Here is a 20,042-nt window from a genome sequence, read left to right as displayed (position 1 = left end):
CTCCATGCAAGAAGACTGAACCTACACAGTAACGACTTCTGCAGGAGCTGCCAGGATGAAGAGGAAGAAGAGAGTATAACTCACTTCCTCTGTCATTGTCCTGCCCTAGCTGATCACTGAATGGGTCTGCTAGGCAGCTACTTTCTGCATGACCTAGCGGATCTATCGGAGGTTAATATCCGGAAGATAGATTCCTATATTCGTGCGACAAACTGGTTCGGTGGAAACCAGAGTGATTAGGTTGAAGTGTACTAATACTCCGACCGTTTTCTCTAGTTTCAGGTATCACAAAGGGATCAAAATACTGGACCCAAGTGTGTCCCCAGTGATGACATCGCGAGGACGACCTGCCTACCTAACCTAGGTTAAGTTAGGTTGATACTACATCAAATCTGAAGAAATACACCTAGGCCACAATTGGGCTTGTTGTGCACTCACTTATCATGAGAAAAAAGGGAACAGAATGAATTATTTTTCAGTGTTCAGAAATTCAGTTTCCATAACGTAATTCCTAAGAACCTTTCAATCAGTGTTAGTCAGAAATTTTATTTCCGGAATAACATCACTTCCAAGATACTTGGATCTAATTTCCTGACAGTGGCAAAGAAAGTGCTCCAGATTTTCACTGTCTTCTCCACATGCCCTACATACGTCTGAATCCGCACGTAATTTTGTATAAATGTGCTCGTAATCCTCAGTGTACACTCAGAATGCGTACTATCATACTAACCTCAGACTTGCTCATTTTGAGGAGATTTTTCAGGATCACCTCACAGGATTTTGGTGGTTTTGTTTTGTTTTGTTTTTCCAAGAAGACTTATGAGAATCTCGCGTCGAATGGTTTTGCGTTTGTCAGGTTAACTGCCTTGAGCTACCTTCCCTTTTAAAGCTATTACATTCGCTCTTTCATTACCGATTACTCCCGAGTGGGCTGGTACCCATATGATGTGAACCTTACCTCTGTGAGAGTATTCAGTTAAAGCTTAATATCAATAAATATTATATTTTGTGCAATTTAATGAAATAATTGAAACCAAATTGTTGATAAAGTAGCATATTATACGGTTTAGATCAAAAATTGTTATATTGTTAAACACGGTAATAAAATTAATCAAATTAGTATCATAATGAGTGATATTTCCAAAACTATTAAACCCATTTTAAATATTTTGGCGAATTTGTATTCAGCATGTCCAAATTATTAAAAATACTTGTATTGCAGCAGAAAATTATCCAAAATAATAGAGTTTAAAGTAATTTTTGGATAAGATGGAAAGTTTTGCATTCAGAATTTTTTCTTTTTTCAAGATAGAGAAATTTAAAAATTGCTATATAATTGCCAAAAAAAATATATTTTTCTTTGAAATTTATATCACTGATGGGGGAAAGTTTGCTAGAAATTTTACCATCAAAATATTATTTTCATAAAAATGACAGATAGCAATTATTGAATATAGTCCCTCGATAAACATTCTAAAAATTTCTATAGAAAAAATAAATTTTTGAAAATTGTCTTCAAGAAAAACAAATTTTTTAATGTGATTTATAAAGACATATTACTTTTGGAAAATTTTCCGTAAGAAATATAAATTTTCTATAAAATCTTTGAATCATAGAACCGTTACTTTTAAACAACAAGAATTGCTTATTTGTTACTTACTACTAAAGAAATACAACACTGTTGTTGTGTATAATATTTTTTTGTGAAAACAGCTGTTTTGCCACACACGTCATTCCGAATAAAATCCACAACAAAAAAAATTAACAAAATCATTGTGAAGCAAGTTTTTATTTTGTATTTACTTCTAGCAAAACTAATAAACACAAAAATTCTTTAAACTGTTTTAAATTAATTATTACCACCATTTCAATATGGTGTATATAGATCGGAGTAAGTGAAAATAATGGGATAAGATGAGTTAACTAGATTGCAGAGATAATTTAATAAGAAATTAAACTAAATGACGTGTTTTATTTTACAGATGGTCGTGTTTTAGAAAAGCGGCCTTGGGACCTAGACCGTGTTAAGGAAATTTTCACGGCTATTTGGGTCGTAGTGCTGCAATTGTAAGTTTTTATTGTTTTTTTTAGCAATAAAACATAAATAATAAATTTATGTTATTTGTAGCTTCGCCACACTGTTTGCCCCTTTCCAAACGGAAAACCGTGGTGGCAGTCGTAGCAATGGCCGTGGCAACAGTTGGGGCTCCGGCGGTGGTGGAGGAGGTGGCGGTGGAGGAGGTGGTAGCTCTGGTGGCAATGGAGGTCTACGTCCCAATCGTCGTATAGGTCGTGTAATGAATTCAATGGATTGTAATATCCCTGGTGGGGGCGGATGAGCAAGATAAAGTGTCCAAGCTTGAGCTTAAAAGCAATGACTAATTTCATAATTAGAAATTCTCATTATCAATAAGATCTTAAGTAAGAGAAATCATTGCTTGCTTGGACACAGCTGAACCCCCCTCATAGTCAATCTTCATTCATGTTAACAACCATATGAATAACAATTTTTATAAATGAAGATTTATAATTCTTTTTGGCATTTTATTGCCCTTATGATGAATCACTTGTAAACTCTGTATTGAGGGAAGTGTTTCGGAATTTTTTTAAGAGTTGTAATTCTTCTATAAATTTTGTAAGATTGACATTAGTTTAATTTTATATTTAATATTTACATAATGATTATTTTGGCCATTTATTAAAATGAAAACTTTGTAATACTTTTTTTTCGAATTATATTGACATTACATTTTTTTGGTGTTTATAATAAATAGTTTTGGTTTAAAATTGTAATGAAATTAAATTTGAATTTTAATAATAACTAATGGTAAATAAAATAGTTTTCTATAAATTAGAATTTTTCAGAATTTTACAAAAATTTCAATAGTTTTCTATACAATCGAAAAATTTCCAAAATGTTCCATATAAAACGCTAATATCGTAGAAGTTTTCGAAAACCCAAACAGGAAAAATTTGGATAACTTTCTATAAAAATAATAAATTTTAAGAAAAAGTTTCTATAAAATATTTTAAAGCGATAAGAGATATTTAAATATTTTCTATAAAAAAGATAAATTTTCTAAACATTTTTATAATAAAAAAAGATTTCCTATAAATAAGAAAAATTGTTAAAAATATCTATAAAATAAGAGATTTCAAAAATTTTCTATAAAAAGGAGACATTTTCAAAAATTTTCTTTAACATTTTGTTTGAAGTCAATAGGAGTAGAGTTCTCAAATTTTGCATGAACAAATGAGCGAACTAGCAAACGTGGGTGTGGCTCTTCCCACGCCTATATTGATAGACAATAACAAATGACGTATATTTGGAAAACTATAACAATTACAGTTCTTAAATTTTCCACGATAAACTTTAGTATAAATATTTTGTGCAAAAATGGGCGTATTTGAAATAGTGGGCGTGTTATTTTCTATATACATATTGATATCATAACTCTTATATCTGGGATGCTATAAAATTTAGAGCTCTCAATTTTGTCGAAGCCAATTTAATATGAATATTACTAATTAATCAAAAGTATTACTTGGTCTCTACTAATTTAATCAAACATAACCTCAATCAAGGTAAGTTAAACGAAAGCACGCAATTCATGCAAACAATCCATAACTTGGAAACAGTTATACGGAATAATATACTCAATTTGTGCGGGTGAGACGCAATTCTGTCGAAAGCTTGGCAACAAACACAAGTTTGATTATCCTTTATTTTTTTGGGTTTTAATTAGGATGGCGGTGCATCAAGCACTCATATTGCCAGGTTATCACACGTTTGTCCAGAGAAAACCCCACCAACCGACCTATACCTTCATATAGGAAGTTGGAGCATCCGGACTTGATTTCATCAAAAGTATTAATGGTCTCCACCAGAAAAAAGTTCCATAGTTTTAATGGTCTCAACCAGTATATATTTGAGTTTAAATGGTCTCCACCAGGTTATATCGTGAGTATTCTATGGTCTCCACCAATAAAAAACATAACCTCATTCTGAGTAAAACGAAAGCACGCGTTTAATAAAGACAACGCATAACTTAGAACAGTTATACGAAGTAGTGCATTAAATTAGTGCGGGGTGAGAAGTAATTCTGTCGAAAGCCCAGCAACAAGCACAAGCCTGACCATCCTTAAGATATAAAAACGATGACGCGAGAGTTGTTCCCCAACTCAGACCTGAATTACAACTGTTGATTATGCTTAAGAAATAATAGCGATGACGCGAGAGTTGTTCCCCAACTCAGACCCTAATTCTAAAAACAAGCAAGAGTTCTGTATACAGCTTTGGCGAATAGTATATTACCCTTTACCATAGTGTCAGTTAACACGTATTTTATTACAATTTAAAGATTTAGAAAATTTCCAGTTAAAGAACAGAAAGTGTAAACATATGTCATAGGCATCTTATACATATTTCAGATTTTATTTTCCTAATTTAGAAAAGTAAAAAAGTGCAAATAGAATGGCCAAAAAGTACCTAAAAGTCCCATTTTTTAATTTTGCGTTTCAGAACTAAAATTACAAAATATTCAAAAAGTACCAGTTGAAGAAAAAAAAATAAAAATAGAAATCATTTTTATGTGTGAAAATACATATTTCATTGCATGAGGTTCCTATATATCTGATTATATGTTTAATATTTAAGAAATAACAAAAAGTACCAGTTGAAGAACGAAAAAAACACATTTCCTACAGATTTTAAACCACTCAAGACTTTGAATGTTCAATTTTAAGTTTCTTGATATAATATTACAGAATATTTAGATCCCAAAGACATTTGGGCTCTTCAAAAAATTAATTTCAACAAATATATACAATATAAACAAGTTTTCAAAAAATTTTAACAATTTATAAAAATTTCAATCATATTGTTGGTTTCAAAATTTTAAATAACCAATCCAAGGGATTAGAATAATATTTCCAATTTATTAAAATTTATTTTACAATTTTCTATTTAAACATTTTCTAATCAAACTATCTAATTCAATAATACTTGATTATATAGAAATCTTTAACATTTTAAATTAAATTTTAACATTTGTCATTGGATAACCTTTAGCACCCAAGCCGGTAACTTTAAAAACCGAACCACAGGGAGGAGGAAGATCATCTTCATTAGCGGTGGTTACAAATAAAATATCCAAATTCGGACCACCAAAAGCCACAGAAGTAACATGCAAGCAAGGTATTTTAATTTCCAATAAAATTTTTCCCGTACTAAAAAACAAAACATAAAGTTACATTAAGTAGTGTTATAAAAACCTTCTTAAACTTACTTAGGATTGATTTTATAAACCGTATAACCATTAAAAGTGGCCACATAAATATTGCCCTCGGTATCAATGGTCATGCCATCGGGTAGTAAATGATCTTTGGTGGTATTTTTACGAAAGTCCAAAGTAATTTTAGGTTTATTAATATCTATTAGGAATAAAATAATTATTATATACACAAATTACAGTAGTTTATAATCAACCCACCAATTTGTCCTGTGTTTACATCATAATCATATTCCTTAACCTCAAAATCGGCGGTATCAGCAAAATAGAATTTCTTTAGTTTATCATCCCAAGTCAAACCATTCGAAATACCCACGTCAGTTTTAATTATATCGATTTTACCTCCCTTTTCATATTTATACAATTCACCCCAACGATGTTCATATAAATCACCCACATGACGCATGGTACCAGCAAATAAACGTCCTTTTGAATCACATTTACCATCATTCAAACGAATAAACTCATTACGATCATTACCCATTTGTACCTCGAACAGAGTAGAAATAGGTTTTGCTGTTGGAGAAACTCCATCCCAACGAACAACTAGACAACGACGTCCACAACCCACAGCAAATTGATCGGTGGTACCGTCGACTGGTATAATATAACTAGCATATTCTTCTCCTTCTACTTTAGCTTTATAAACCTTATTCTCTTTATAGCTGTAGCGTAAAATTTTACCAGCATTAATATCGACATAGTATAAATTTTGGCTGGCAACATCCCAGTGTGGACCTTCGCCCATATCGGCTAAAGATCCTTGAATTTCTTCAACTTTATAGGACATCTGAAAAAATGTTATTTTCCAGTTAAAAAATGCCACATGAAAGTTTGATCTCGAATTGAGAATGAAATGAAATTAGATCTTTTTGTGAAAATGGTTGCATGATGGATATTTGAACAATAGTGTTGAAACCAATTTGTTTTAATTTGCAAAATTTGTTTTAATTTGCAAAATTGTTTAGCAATAAATTTAGAAAAACTTTTTAAATTAAACTTAAAAATGCAGATAACAAACAATAACAATAACTCCTTCATTACAAGTAATATTTAAAGTTGTTATTAGTAATACCTCAAAACTTAAAATAGATCTAAGAGTCAACATTTTTTTTATAGTTTGAAGGTGTAATCTGAACGAAACTGCTTGAGTATCGAACTATTACTAAACAGTTTTGTAGTTTTTTTATGTAATAAAAATACAATTGGATTGTATCTTACGTTGATCGCAATTGTAGTTCTTAAAAGTATACTTTGCACCAATTATAATGTGGTCGACCATTTCTCCTTCATCTTTTTACACAAATTACAAAGACAGGCAACATTTGAGATTTCGACAATGCAGTTGCAAATTTTAAAACTAGGATTCGATTAAGCCGAGATCTATTCTTTAGAAATGTATACTTTGGATTCTGTGTTAAAAATTCAATATCCTAACTTGCGCACCGCCCTGTAGTCAGCGGCTCTCGAGAATACCGAGTAATGCTTCAAAAATTTTAGCCAATTTCACTTATCTTGGACTAATGCCAAAATCGATTCTATGGCTTTTATTCTACAGTTTTATGACAGCTTGTAACCCAAATATTTTCCATTTTTTATGAGAGTTATGAAAACTAGTAACTCTGAAATCTTTCGAGCTATTATGAGAGGTTTTTTCTCTCTTAAGGATGAATACCGTTGTTTATTACATATAAGGCTATAGTATTCCGAGATGATATATTTCTGCCCGTTTATACATCTATTATCTTCTAGCAATGTATCGCCTCAGTAAAATATAAGCATTTCAGAAGCATAAACTCAGTTATATCTTTTCTAATATTAAAATGAAAACTGTTTAGGATTACAGGACTTTAGCGTTCCCACGAGTAACGGTTTTTCGCACCGGAACGACTCGGAGTTTTCCGGACTACGACCAAGGATTGTCAACTCATCAACACCGACTTTACACGTGTCGCTGCTACAACAATAACCACAGGACTTTACGCAGACATGTAGTTTCACTATTTCGCCGATACAAAAAATACTCAATAGTTCATATAAACTGTAGATCAATGAACCTTTCAAAGATCTTCGATAGAAAATCTTTGAAATTTTGCCGCTTTTTATAATTGATTTGATCACAATTGCAATATTTCGCCGTTTCGAAATATTCAGTAGTTGTCGATGATGGTACTTCCTTTCCCAATCCTTTTCTTTTTCCGATTCAAAAAATTCGGTAGTTTTCGATGATGCTACTTCTTTTCCAATCTTTTCCCTTTTACGGATGATTGCTTTCTCCATTATACAAATTTACTAAAATTAATTAATAAAACGATCATAGTGTGTGTTTTCTATATAAATTTTATAAAAATATTGTCTTTTTATTGCACTGTTTTAGCGGAAGATCAAAGCCAGATAAAACAAATCGAATATATATAGAAATATATAACAATAAAACATTAATGCTTAACTACATCCTAAATGAAGTGACCTCAATTTAAATTTGAATTTTTGTCATAGGATGACCCTTAGCACCCAAACCTGTAACTTTGTAGGTGGTGCCAGCAGGATCGGGTTCACCAAAACGAGAAGAGGAGGTCACAAACAAAACGTCCAAATTGGGACCACCAAAAGCAGCAGAGGTGATTTGTTTGCAGGGGAATTTTATTTCCAACAAAACTTGGCCAGTGCTATAGAAGAGTCAAAAAAGTAATGAAATTAAAGAATATATGTAAAATTTGGAAAAGCTCAAAACTTACGTGGGATTAATTTTATAGATGGTATAACCATTGAAAGTGGCTACATAAATGTTGCCCTCGGTATCAATGGTCATGCCATCGGGCAATAAATGATCCTTGGGACTGGTTTTGCGTAGATTGAAAACTACTTTGGGATTGGCTAGAATTATTATAAGAAATCATTGATTATATGTTCAGTTTTACATTTTCGGTTTCAATTAACTTACAGGCCTTGCCAGTTTCAAAATCATAATCGTATTCTTTAACCTCATAATCGGTGGTATCGATATAATAGAATTTTTTGGTTTTCTCATTCCAAGCCAAACCATTAGAAATACCTACATTCGATTTGACGACCTCAACCTTGCCACCCTTTTCGTATTTGTACAATTCACCCCAACGATGTTCGAATTCATCGCCGACATAACGCATAGTACCGGCAAACAAACGACCACGAGGATCACATTTGCCATCATTGAAACGGTTGCCTTCGAAACGTTCTTCACCCATTTGTACTTCGAACAAAGTCTTCAATACCTTAGCAGTCTCAGAGACACCATCCCATTGTACAATGACTACACGACGACCAGAACCGACAGCAAATTGATCGGTAGTGCCTTCGACGGGTACCACAAAACCAGCTAAATCCTCGCCTTCAATCTTTGCCTTGTACACTTTATTTTCATTGTAGTTGTAACGCAACAACTTGCCGGCATTAATGTCAACGAAGTACAAATTTTGGGTGGCAACATCCCAGTGAGGACCTTCGCCTAATTCAGCATGAGAGTCGGGAAGAGGTTCAACTTTGTAAGACATCTACAAGAGGAATAGCGACAAAAGACAAATGTAATATTTATATGACATGAGGTGGTGGGTTCACACAAAACTGTTGAAATATTTACAACTAAGGTCTGTCGTTTGGACCAAAGTGGATGTGGAAATGTTTTATGTTAAAAATGAAAAAAAAGATATAGAAAAATTAAAGTGAAAAATGTGATTTAAAGTATATATTTGTGAATACCCTTCACCATTTTAAAATTATATTGATTTAATTAAATGATAACCTTTGAACCTATTTATTTTCACTTATAATAAATGTAATAATTATAATTATATTGCTTGTTATACTTAAATGGTTTTACCGATAACCTGGCGAAAACATTTGTCTATAGAACTAATATGAAAAACCCAGATGCTAGAGAAATGATTGGTAAAATTATTGGATTGAAATTGTTTTAAAATGAATACTTTAACGTAGCTCAAGGGCTCCATCTAATCCCAATTTGAGAATGATTTTAAATCACAGTTGTTTTTAAAGGTCAAATATTTTGAGAACTTGGAAACCAGAACATGTTTAATTCCTGAAACAACGATTAAGGCCCATTTTTAAAATAACTAAAAGTAGTATTTTATAATGCAGATAACTCGTTTCTTCTAATTAATGTACTTTAGTTAAAGCATATCGATAAAGTATAAGAAAATTTTCACGACTTTAATTACGAATTGGTTTTGTCACTTTAAATCGTTCACCTTATTAGCGTTCAAAGTTCCTAGGATAGTAACAATCAACTGTTCTAGTAGATTAGGGGAATTGTTCCTGACACTTTAAACCGTTAAACTGATTGTCATAAAAATACTAATTGAAACTTCTTAGACCTATAGTTAAGGCTAATAGATAAAATCGCAAGTAAGATCGGTTGGACCTTGTTGACAACCAGTGATAGAAGACATCAAGCCGGCCGACAATGAACGGACATAAACCTATTACTCTTAAAGCCAGTGGTAGAAAGACAAAATCACAAGCTAGTCCTCAGAGAAAGTCATGCTTTGTATACACTATTGTTAGATCTTACAACGTAGGCAGTATAATGTGCAGAAAATGTCTAATAATACTGTCAACTTACAAATTTTGTCTTGCAATACTTTCGATAATGTTTTTTCTGACAAAAGAAAAATTGTAAGTTCAAACGATTATTAGACATTTTCTGAAAATTTTAGTGACAACATTGTAAGATCTGACAATCGTGTATCACGGCTTTAAGTTGACTCGTTTCAATAAAAAATATATAATTATGGCAGCTTAAATAGCTAATTTCTGAAGTATATAATAAAAATCAAGTTTCAAAAGTCTACTCTTTAGATTACTTTGGGATAGTGAAGACTTCCTTTTCCCATTACTTTGGGACACATTTGTAACAAATAAGCGAATTGACTTGAACTAGTTGACCAGACATTAATGGAAATTACATTGACTCCTAGTAAAAGTAACGTGCCGTTATTTAAAAAAAATAACTAAAAACGCTCCTAAATCAGGTCAATTTTTTAAAATTTACGTTTGATAGTTGAAACCTGATCCTGTAAATTCTTACACTTTTTCTTATACAAAATTCTCTTTCATATAGTCAATAAACTTCGCAATATTCAGCAAATTTTTATATTTAAACAAAAATTTAAAAATATCACTAATTTATTAGTTTCTTAAAGTTAAACAACCCATAACTTTAACCCTTAATCCATATTTGTCATGACACTGACATATTTATTGGATGTAAACAAAAAGAACAATAAGTTTTCCTGCTTTCAAATATTTCAATCCAGCTGTGTTTATATTTTTTAAAACCAAAAACTTAGTAACCGTTTTTTTAGTTTAATTATAAATTCAATTAGATTTTCTAAATATATAACTGTATAATCATTTAACACCTGGTTTAAATTGTATGTTTTATTTATTTATGTAGATAAAACTCATTGATTTATGTCAACAGTTGTTTAATTAAAACAAATAAAAATTAACAATGAAATGTTATAATTAATTAAGACGAAGTGTATGGGAGCTACTTAAGATAATTTTAAAATATATTAAAAAAAATATTCCAAAAAAATACAATTACTAAAAAGTAAAACTAGTTTTTAAAAATTTTTTATATTTAACCTAAAATTTGCATGACTCTACTTGACTCTATTGACTTTAATTTTTTTATTTAATTACCCACAAACAATTGAAACAAAAAATTCTTAAATATATTATTACCGTTTTATTAACACTACTATTCGTTATATTAACTTCCATTGAAACTTCTTTATGGCCATTGCCATAAGCCTCTCTTATGCCAAATATACTTGAAAGTAAGACCACAAAAAATAATTTAAAACTTTGAGTTAACATTCTCATTACGATTGTTAGTTATTATACGTTTGGAAATAATGAGATTCTAGTTTTGGCACGAGATCAAGAAATACAACAACTAATATTTATTAAAACTGCTTAAGAGAAGCGCGTTTTCAAGACAACTTTATCGTTTGTTCGATCGATTGCAACTAAAGTATCTGTTAGGATTTTAAAGTGTATTTATGAAATTGAGATGATTTTGAGCAAAAATGTAATTTTGCAGTTTGAGCAAAGGGTAGAGATTAAAGAAATTAACTCTTAAGAAGAGCGAATTAAATGTGAATTTAAATTAAGTAATATTTAGAATGTGAAAAATTTCGTTTTAATTAAGTTTTCTTATAAAGTTCAATAGAAATTTAGTTGTATTAATTTTAGTACAGTGAGAATGTGTATTATATATTAGTTTTTTTATGTTTTTTATATGAACAGGAAGGAAATTTTATTCTATCAATATTTCATTTGAAATGTTAAAAGTAACATTTATTAAAAGGAAATAGAATATAAGAACTAATCTTTTGGGTGGAATACTTGAAATTCAAAAGCCAAAAAAATTTTATTAAAATATTTGATTTATCGATTTGTATAAATTATGGGGACTTTACAATATATTTTTTTGTTTTAAATTTAAGTTTTTCTTAATTTTCAGATTCCATTTATAATTGCTTCTAACAAACAGTCCGCAATAGGAAACTTTTTTTGGGAAACTTTTGATTTTGCATGAGAGAGAAAGATAAAGAATATCATCCATCTCTCTCGCGGTGAGGAGTTTCTCGTACTCGGAAACTTGCAATTAATACATAGTTTCTGAAACAAAAGTTTCGATGTGTGGATATTAAGGAAACTTCAAAAAAGCATCAAGAAAAAGTTTATCTACAAAAGTTTCCTAGTGTGTACCAGGTCTATGGCAAGACTGCGATATTTAATCTTGTACTCAAAAACATCAAAGGGGATTAACATCAGAATCAATTTTTTTAGATTAACTAATCTGATTATTAATTGGCATGTGATAGCCAACTAAAAAAACCCGCTCTAAGTGTATCTAATTCCCTGATTTCTAACTCTAACTGATAATATTTCTATACGTCACCTTCCTGAGAAATTCGAGTAATTTCTATAATGTATATATTGAGTCCTTATAAATCCCTACAAACGATGAACACAGTTTTCAGAAGATCCCTGATATCTATAAGATCCAAATCTTTAATAATTCAATTAAAATCTTTATTAAATATTTCGATAATATCACTATTTAAAATAAGCGAATTCCATGTACAACCTCTGGAAATTTCAATAAAAAGGGTAAAGAGAGCACAACATGCCCGATGGAGGCCTAGATGTACTTCTTCAGATTCGATATATATACAAAAAATGGGACCAATAAAAGTGGACTTTTTCGTTCTTCAAAAGGTACTCTTTCGAATTTCCTTTTATATTAAACCAGAAGCATAAAATTGGTATATTTTTGGTCTTTAACTGGGATTTTTTGGTTTTTCTGCAATATTATATCTAGAAACATATAATCAGACATATAATATATTGATGGAATGAAAATCTATAAGATAGTTTTATACTTTTGTTCTTTAACTGGTACTTTTTAATCATAAAAATGCAAATTCTATAAAAGGTGACTTTTTGATAATCATCTATCATTCAATTGGTACTTTTTTGTTTTTTTTTTTTGAAATTTTTAAACATAGAAACATAAAATCATACATAAAGGATCCTAATAAAAAGACTATTTAAAATAATAATCTTTCTAGAACTTTTTGTAAATTTCCGGTGTAGATTATATTGTCTTTTATATAGTACATTTTATTTTATCTTATGAATAAAGGGTATAATATATAAAACGCTTAAAAAATAATATTAGATATCTTGAAACAAATTTTTATTCAAGTACACTTCAAAAAAGGCTAAGAACTTGAATCGGTTTCAAAATTTTTATTAAGGAACTATCAATTAATTAATTTTGAAAAAAAGTTTTAAAATCTTTTATTTATGATTTTCAATAAGATTTGTTATATTTGAGAGAATCATTAGCAGAATATTTGTTCAATTTGCAATCGATGTCGTATCGTTGTTACGTTGTAAGTCATAAAAATTTATCAAATAAAATTAAAAAAAAAAACAAATCAATTATAAAAAACTACGACATACTGCGATACAATCATACACCACCAATTGTGAATTGGATAATTATTTCCAATAAATCGATAAAATTTAAAAGAACTAAAAATTCTGAAAATTAAAATTATTAGATTTACAAAATATTACGAAAAAGATTAGAATTAAAATATTTGTGAATTGTCTGTAATTGCAAAAAAAAAAAATAAATTTACGTTAAGGTAACTTCTCGTTTGAGTAATGGAGATTTTGTGCAAAAACAAAATGATTTAATTATAACATAAAGTGAGGTTATGTTTGTCAATGAAAGGACCCATATTCCTTATAATTATTTATGATAACCTGCTACTAAGTGAGGAAGTCTGAAGACGAATATACACAAATCTAGTTAAAATACTTTCACCATTTACTAGAGGGGAAAAAAATAACTCACCCATTTTTTACAATATTTTTATAAATCTGTAGTATTTTCTTAAAAAAATCACACAAACAAATTTACCGACTGACTTAAACGAAAAGATTTCAGAATTTAGCACTGTTTTAAAAACATTTAAAATATTTTCGAAAAATTATTTAACATTTAAAATGGATTTTGCGACAGGATAAGCTATTTCCTGTATGTACCATGATATCGAAAACGATTTTATGTAACAATACATACGTAGGTTTTGAGTAAAGTTCAATAATGTTGAATATAGAATTCACTGGAGGAAATGGCTCCGATATCATGATATCGGATATTCAAATCCAAAAAAAATCCAGCGAGAAATATACATATGTATGTATATGTAAATATCACCAGATAAGAATATATATTTATATTGATAATTAAAATATTTTAAACAGTAATAGGTTTATTTTGCCAAATCACATTTGAAATTTTTATATAATAATTGTTTTTTGATAAAAATAACAAAAATTAAACACAAATTATGAATTTCACAACTATAAAGTTTTTATAAAATATTTTAATATCCCATATAAGATTTTTCAATCCTTTTTCTAATTAACTTCACTTCCTTTAAATTCACTGATTTTAATACCACATCGTTAAATATAATTATGTATTCTCTATATCACTTTTTTAAAAAAAATTCCACAATTATTTTATTAAAAAAAATCCATACCTTTTTTATTTTTTTTTAATATTTTAAACAACTACGAAATGAAATTATTTAAAAGTGGACACTTGAAGACGAGAATGTCAACTGATGATTGTAAATAATAATTGCAGATCTTTTATAGGAAAAATTCTATATTATTATATATTTCAAGTTGCCGGTTCAAAAAAAAAACAACAACAAAAAATAAAATATTGATATCAATTTTAGCGTATAAAGTAAAGAACAAATACAAATTCGTACTACGATGAATTTGTGGACATTAATGACAATTTGAAATATTTGTAGCGTAAATAAAATAATATAATTGTGATAAGACATTGTAAAAAATGTTTTTTTTTTTTTTTAAACATAATTATAATTTGTCTTAAGATGTATATTACTTATAAGGTAATCAGTTGCTATGTAATAGTAATTAAATACATTTTCCGGTTTTAGTTAGATTTTCTGATGAGATCCTAAATATTATTATGATGATGAAATTCGGCATAAATAACTTTTACATTAATGTCCGATTTCAGAAAGTAGAAAACAATTTTACAAGTTTTCAAGAAATTTCTCAGTTTTTGATACTTCTTTCATATACCATTTTAAATATTTCATGCTTATGAAATACAATATTACTAAATTTTATGAGAATATGACAGAACTCTTGGGGTAACTGTAATGAAGTAATCATATACCATACAAAATGTCTTAGCCTTCCTTTTGAAATGTGTTTTTAAACATAAAATCGATGGAGAATCACAAAATGTACTGACTTAAGTGTTTTAAGAAACTAAAATAAAAGTCCTTGTAATTCATCTATTTATCTATCTATCTATCTATCTATCTATCTATCTATCTATCTATCTATCTATCTATCTATCTATCTATCTATCTATCTATCTATCTATCTATCTATCTATCTATCTATCTATCTATCTATCTATCTATCTATCTATCTATCCATCTATCTATCTATCTATCTATCTATCTATCTATCTATCTATCTATCTATATATCTATCTACAGTCAATGTCTCTAATCACACATTTTCGCTATATTTTCAATTACAAGCGACATACAAATTTTTGATGAAAAATTTAAGTGATCACAAGTTATTGTTATTTTTTATTTGGGGAGTTATTTAAGGATCTACAGGCGATTAAAAATTTTTCAATTAAATGGAAAATTTAAGTGATCTATAATTTTTGATATTTTCTTAATTGGAGCTTTAAAGAAGGATCTACAGTCAATTGGAAATTTTTTATATAAAAATAAATTTCTAGTGTAAACTCAATCGAAAAAAAGCAATTTCTAATGGAAAATTTTAATGGTCACAGATTTTCTCAATTGGACGCTTATTGATTCATTATTTTTTCTCATTTGTATAAAAAAATACTGATTTTCTTCAAACGCATTAGTACAGATTTATTTGAAATACTATTTTTTCATTATAGTGCACTTTTTATATTCGTTTTGATTCCGCTTTAATAATTGATAAGAGAGAAATTACACGAGACTCCGATAAATATGTTTGTTGATATTTTGCATCGACTATAAAAAACATTTTATAAAAAATTATAACTTAAAGTTTTGCTTTTAAACGAAATACATTTTGCAAAAACAAAAATCATTAAAGGATGTTGTTTAATCTTTTGAAAATTTAAATTAAAAAAACAATATTTCTTATTTAAAGTACACATGTCTGACCTTTTTCAAAAAAAATACTGATAAAATTGTAGTTAATTATAAAATAAGTAAAAGCAAAAATAAATTTCACATAAATAATAAATAAAACTGGCAGAAGAAAATTTGAAAAGGAGTTAACCATAACATATAATCAAAAATTATAATGAGCGATTTTTTCCCTTAACCAATATACAAAAAACTTCCTTAATTATCAAAATTTCGTTTATTAATAGGCCTCTTACTTAGTGATTATCTTTATTTAATACACACTTTTTTTAATTCTTATCATTTTTATGACTTGTATTTTCTAATTTAAATTGTTTTTTAATTAATTCATCATAATATTTTATGTAGTCTATGTATTTGCTATTGTTTGACTTTAAATCACGTATTTGACCCTAATGTTAACCCGGAACGTGATTAACAAAAAATGTTTGCCTAATTATAGACTTCATAAGTATGTTCTTAGAAAGACTGAATTGAGGTAGATCATGAAAGGGTTTTAAAGAAATGATCATAGATTTCTCATTGTTTAGTTGGCCATTGGAGGAACTACATTTGCTTTAAAATTCTTAATACAAAATTAGTTTTTAAATGGTAAATTTAAGTGATAACATATTTTGGTTATTTAAGGATCTACAACTAATTTTAAGTTTTTCTTATTATTATTATTATAATTTTTATAAAAAAAATTTTAGTGATCGCAGACTTTTACGGTTTTTTTAATTGAAACAAATTTTTGGTTTTTTATATACGATTTTAAGATTCGTATCTAAAAATTCATTTTTTAAGGTTAAAATAAGTGATTATAGTTTGAACTCTTTTCAGTTGGTGCGTTATTTAAAGGATACACGGCTGATTTTAAGTTTCTTACATAAAATTCGATTTTAAGTGGCACATATGTTTGAGTTAATACCGATTTTCCCCATTTGTTAATTGACGCGTTATATAAGAGTATACAGTCATTTTATTTTTCATTTTACTTAATTTCATTATTTTTTAAAATCAGTCTTTAAAAAACTATGGATTTATAATACAAGTTAGTTCTAGTAGATATGCAGTACAGTTCTATTCCCTTCTCTTCCAGTGCAGTTCTAGTTCTGTTTTAGTCTGTTCAAGTTCTGTTCTAGTTCAGTTCTCTTTCAGTTCTAGTCCTAGTTCAGTTCTAGTTATAATTCAGTTCCAGTTCAGTTTTAGTTTAGTTTTAGTTTAGTTCTAGTTCTGTTCTAGTTCATTTCTAGTTCAGTTCTAGTTCAGTTCTAGTTCAGTTCTAGTTCAGTTCTAGTTCAGTTCTAGTTCAGTTCTAGTTCAGTTCTAGTTCAGTTCTAGTTCAGTTCTAGTTCAGTTCTAGTTCAGTTCTAGTTCAGTTCTAGTTCAGTTCTAGTTCAGTTCTAGTTCAGTTCTAGTTCAGATCTAGTTCAGTTCTAGTTCAGTTCTAGTTCAGTTCTAGTTTAGTTCTAGTCCAGTTCTAGTTCAGTTCAGTTAAGTTCAATGAAATTAATAACATATTTAAATTTAACGGTTTTGCGTATTTAAAAGAAATTTCTTCAGAATCACCTTATTGGTATCAAATTACTTATCAGCTGTCATTTATACACAAGGTCATTTGTTGCATTTTACCCTCCACCGGCTTAACATTATTACAGCATCAACAAGTAAATTATATACGATTATTTACTTACCTTTATAAATAAAACAAAAGTAATACGATTTTCACTTTAAAAACAACTTTGTTTTATATATAAAAAGAAAGTTTTATATAAATTGAACTTAAAACTCGTAAAATATAAAAAATAACACAACAACGAAGCAATAAAAGCCAAAGAATACACTAAACTAGCAAAACAAATTTGTTGGTGATGGTACTAAAACAATGACAACAGTAGGGGTTGTATTAAGAAGTAACAAATCGTACATTATTGTTTATTAGAACATATATAATTTCAGAAAAGAAAATTAAGACTAAAATTAAATTAAATATTTTAAATCAGTTAATAATTTACTTTTCGAATTGGAAATTATAAATTTATCAATTTTTATTATTAGTAAGATTTTATTATTTTTCACATTGCACTTTATAAAGTATTTGATACTCTTTTTAGCAACTCTTCCTATTTGTTTAGTAAACAGCTGACAGCATTTTGCAAAATCAAATCCATTCTACAGTTCTTGTTATTTGCATAGCAAAATGCAAATTTATTAAACAATTGATTATTCCAAAGTTCACACTTCTGTTAATTGTTAAATTGGTTTATTTTTAAATATAAAAATCTAAGAAAAAACAATTTGTAAGCTTTTAATAAAGAAATGCGTAAAGCTTTTTAGTTAGGGCTTTGGCGAAATAATGCAATCTACATTTTTACGTACGAAACCTCGTATAAATGTATTTTTGTTAAATCAATTCAAGTGTTTGCCAAGTCCCACGATAAGTAATTCATGTAGTTTTTATACTCAACAAATGTTGACATCCTCCATATCGTCCCCTTCATTATCCTCGATCAACACCAACACGAATAACATGGAAATACCAGTACAAACTCAAAAACTCTTAAGACTCTCGCGTACCATTGTACCCAAATTATCGGATTGTAAGCATAAGGGCCAGTATGGACGTATAGGAGTGGTAGGTGGTTCTTTGGAATATACCGGTGCTCCATATTTTGCGGCCATCTCGGCTCTAAAAGTTGGAGCCGATTTGGCTCATGTGTTCTGTCAAAAGGAGGCGGCCGTAGTCATTAAATCCTATAGTCCAGAATTAATTGTTCATCCACTACTCGATGCTGAAAATGCAGTGGAATTGATAGCTCCCTGGTTGGAACGTTTACACGTGATTGTAAGTATTTCAATTTGAAAATTTTGTTTTTTTTTTTTTTAATTTTACCTATTTCCTTATTTAGGTCATTGGTCCTGGGTTAGGTCGTTGTCCACTTATACAAAAGACTGTCATAGAACTAATTAAGGTTTGCTTACAAATCGAAAAACCTTTAGTTATTGATGCCGATGGTTTGGCTATTTTGAATGATCATTTAGATTTGATTGAGGGTCAACGTAATATCATTTTAACACCCAATGCTATAGAATTTCGCCGTCTATTTGGTACAGTAGCTTCGCCGGCCAGTGAGAGTGATAAATTTTGCAAAGAACGCATGACCTCATTGGGCGAGGGAGTTATTGTACTCGAGAAGGGTGCTAATGACCGTATACACATACCCAATACCTCTGAAATATATGCTCTGCCACCTGGTGGTTCGGGCAGACGTTGCGGTGGTCAGGGTGATTTATTGTGCGGTGCATTATCCATCTTTTTCCATTGGTCTCTGGAGTCGAATCAAGCTAATCCCGCATTTTTGGCCGCCTTTGCTGCCAGTTATTTAGTAAAGCAATGTAATGCCGCGGCATTTCAGAAGCATGGACGTGGCATGTTGGCCACCGATATGATTGGCGAACTGCCGTCGGTATTTGCTCGAATTTTTGAATCACCCGACGGTCATGGATGTTAGCATTGGTTAATTGGCGGTGATATTGAGTTTAACACCAATGTTTAATGATTTTTTTAATATTAATATTACAATGAAAAAATAACAAGCAATAATAATCCCCTTTTGTTTATAGGTTAGGTTTCCAAATACAATAAACTTCATGTCGATAATACGTATATACTCTTATAAAAATAAAATTTACATACATATATTATATATTCTATATATATATTTACTTGTTACGAAAAGTTGAAAAAGAAATTACGTATTTAAAATTTAATAAAAACTTATATCTATTTTTAGAAAATCTAAATATTTGAAATATTTATTCTTAAAATAATCATATTTATTAAAATATTTATTATAAATATATTAGTATTTAAAAATTTATTCGAATTTAAATAAAAAATTAATTACTCCATAATAATTATATAAAACCAACTGTTTTCTTACTACTGCAGTGAAAC

At 29.2% G+C, this 20,042-nt stretch overlaps 4 protein-coding genes across 5 annotated transcripts; 2 read left to right on the top strand and 2 right to left on the bottom strand.

Annotated features, from left to right (window-relative positions):
* Window positions 1–1,733: 1,733 nt before the first annotated feature.
* On the top strand, window positions 1,734–2,733 carry LOC111684531 (glycine-rich selenoprotein-like). 2 transcript variants are annotated; one of them, XM_023446722.2, is made up of 3 exons: window positions 1,734–1,891; window positions 1,983–2,067; window positions 2,129–2,733. In XM_023446722.2, exons 1-3 carry the CDS (start codon window positions 1,873–1,875, stop codon window positions 2,337–2,339), a joined length of 315 nt encoding a protein of 104 aa, XP_023302490.2. In that variant the 5' UTR covers window positions 1,734–1,872; the 3' UTR covers window positions 2,340–2,733. The 2 variants fall into 2 exon arrangements, with proteins under 2 accessions (XP_023302490.2, XP_046802254.1); XM_046946298.1 differs by having other exon boundaries at window positions 1,801–1,918.
* Window positions 2,734–4,908: 2,175 nt separating this feature from the next.
* Window positions 4,909–18,040, bottom strand: LOC111684529 (regucalcin-like). The gene is made up of 4 exons (XM_046945788.1): window positions 17,779–18,040; window positions 5,493–6,081; window positions 5,289–5,433; window positions 4,909–5,229 (listed from the first exon to the last, which is right to left on the bottom strand). The coding sequence occupies exons 2-4, from the start codon at window positions 6,079–6,081 to the stop codon at window positions 5,037–5,039; spliced, it is 927 nt and encodes a 308-aa protein (XP_046801744.1). The 5' UTR covers window positions 17,779–18,040; the 3' UTR covers window positions 4,909–5,036.
* LOC111684528 (regucalcin) lies at window positions 7,614–14,577 on the bottom strand. The gene is made up of 4 exons (XM_023446719.2): window positions 14,429–14,577; window positions 8,236–8,824; window positions 8,030–8,168; window positions 7,614–7,960 (listed from the first exon to the last, which is right to left on the bottom strand). The coding sequence occupies exons 2-4, from the start codon at window positions 8,822–8,824 to the stop codon at window positions 7,768–7,770; spliced, it is 921 nt and encodes a 306-aa protein (XP_023302487.2). The 5' UTR covers window positions 14,429–14,577; the 3' UTR covers window positions 7,614–7,767.
* A 198-nt stretch (window positions 18,041–18,238) lies between the features above and the next one.
* LOC111684508 (ATP-dependent (S)-NAD(P)H-hydrate dehydratase) lies at window positions 18,239–19,802 on the top strand. Its single transcript, XM_023446692.2, has 2 exons — window positions 18,239–18,929; window positions 18,994–19,802. The coding sequence occupies exons 1-2, from the start codon at window positions 18,441–18,443 to the stop codon at window positions 19,594–19,596; spliced, it is 1,092 nt and encodes a 363-aa protein (XP_023302460.1). The 5' UTR covers window positions 18,239–18,440; the 3' UTR covers window positions 19,597–19,802.
* Window positions 19,803–20,042: the final 240 nt, after the last annotated feature.

Source organism: Lucilia cuprina, chromosome 3 (genome assembly GCF_022045245.1).
Source record: "Lucilia cuprina isolate Lc7/37 chromosome 3, ASM2204524v1, whole genome shotgun sequence".
Lineage (NCBI taxonomy): Eukaryota > Metazoa > Arthropoda > Insecta > Diptera > Calliphoridae > Lucilia > Lucilia cuprina.
Note: the sequence above shows the minus strand (reverse complement) of the source record. Positions and strands in the feature narration are given on the sequence as shown.

Coding starts and splice junctions, on each gene's coding strand:
- LOC111684508 (XM_023446692.2), top strand. CDS start 18,441: ATGCAATCTACATTTTTACGTACGAAACCTCGTATAAATGTATTTTTG. Junction 18,930..18,993: donor TGGAACGTTTACACGTGATT/GTAAGTATTTCA, acceptor TTCCTTATTTAG/GTCATTGGTCCTGGGTTAGG.
- LOC111684529 (XM_046945788.1), bottom strand. CDS start 6,081: ATGTCCTATAAAGTTGAAGAAATTCAAGGATCTTTAGCCGATATGGGC. Junction 5,434..5,492: donor TGTAAACACAGGACAAATTG/GTGGGTTGATTA, acceptor TATTCCTAATAG/ATATTAATAAACCTAAAATT. Junction 5,230..5,288: donor GTTTATAAAATCAATCCTAA/GTAAGTTTAAGA, acceptor TTTGTTTTTTAG/TACGGGAAAAATTTTATTGG.
- LOC111684531 (XM_023446722.2), top strand. Junction 2,068..2,128: donor TGGGTCGTAGTGCTGCAATT/GTAAGTTTTTAT, acceptor TGTTATTTGTAG/CTTCGCCACACTGTTTGCCC.
- LOC111684528 (XM_023446719.2), bottom strand. CDS start 8,824: ATGTCTTACAAAGTTGAACCTCTTCCCGACTCTCATGCTGAATTAGGC. Junction 8,169..8,235: donor TTTTGAAACTGGCAAGGCCT/GTAAGTTAATTG, acceptor TAATAATTCTAG/CCAATCCCAAAGTAGTTTTC. Junction 7,961..8,029: donor ATCTATAAAATTAATCCCAC/GTAAGTTTTGAG, acceptor ACTCTTCTATAG/CACTGGCCAAGTTTTGTTGG.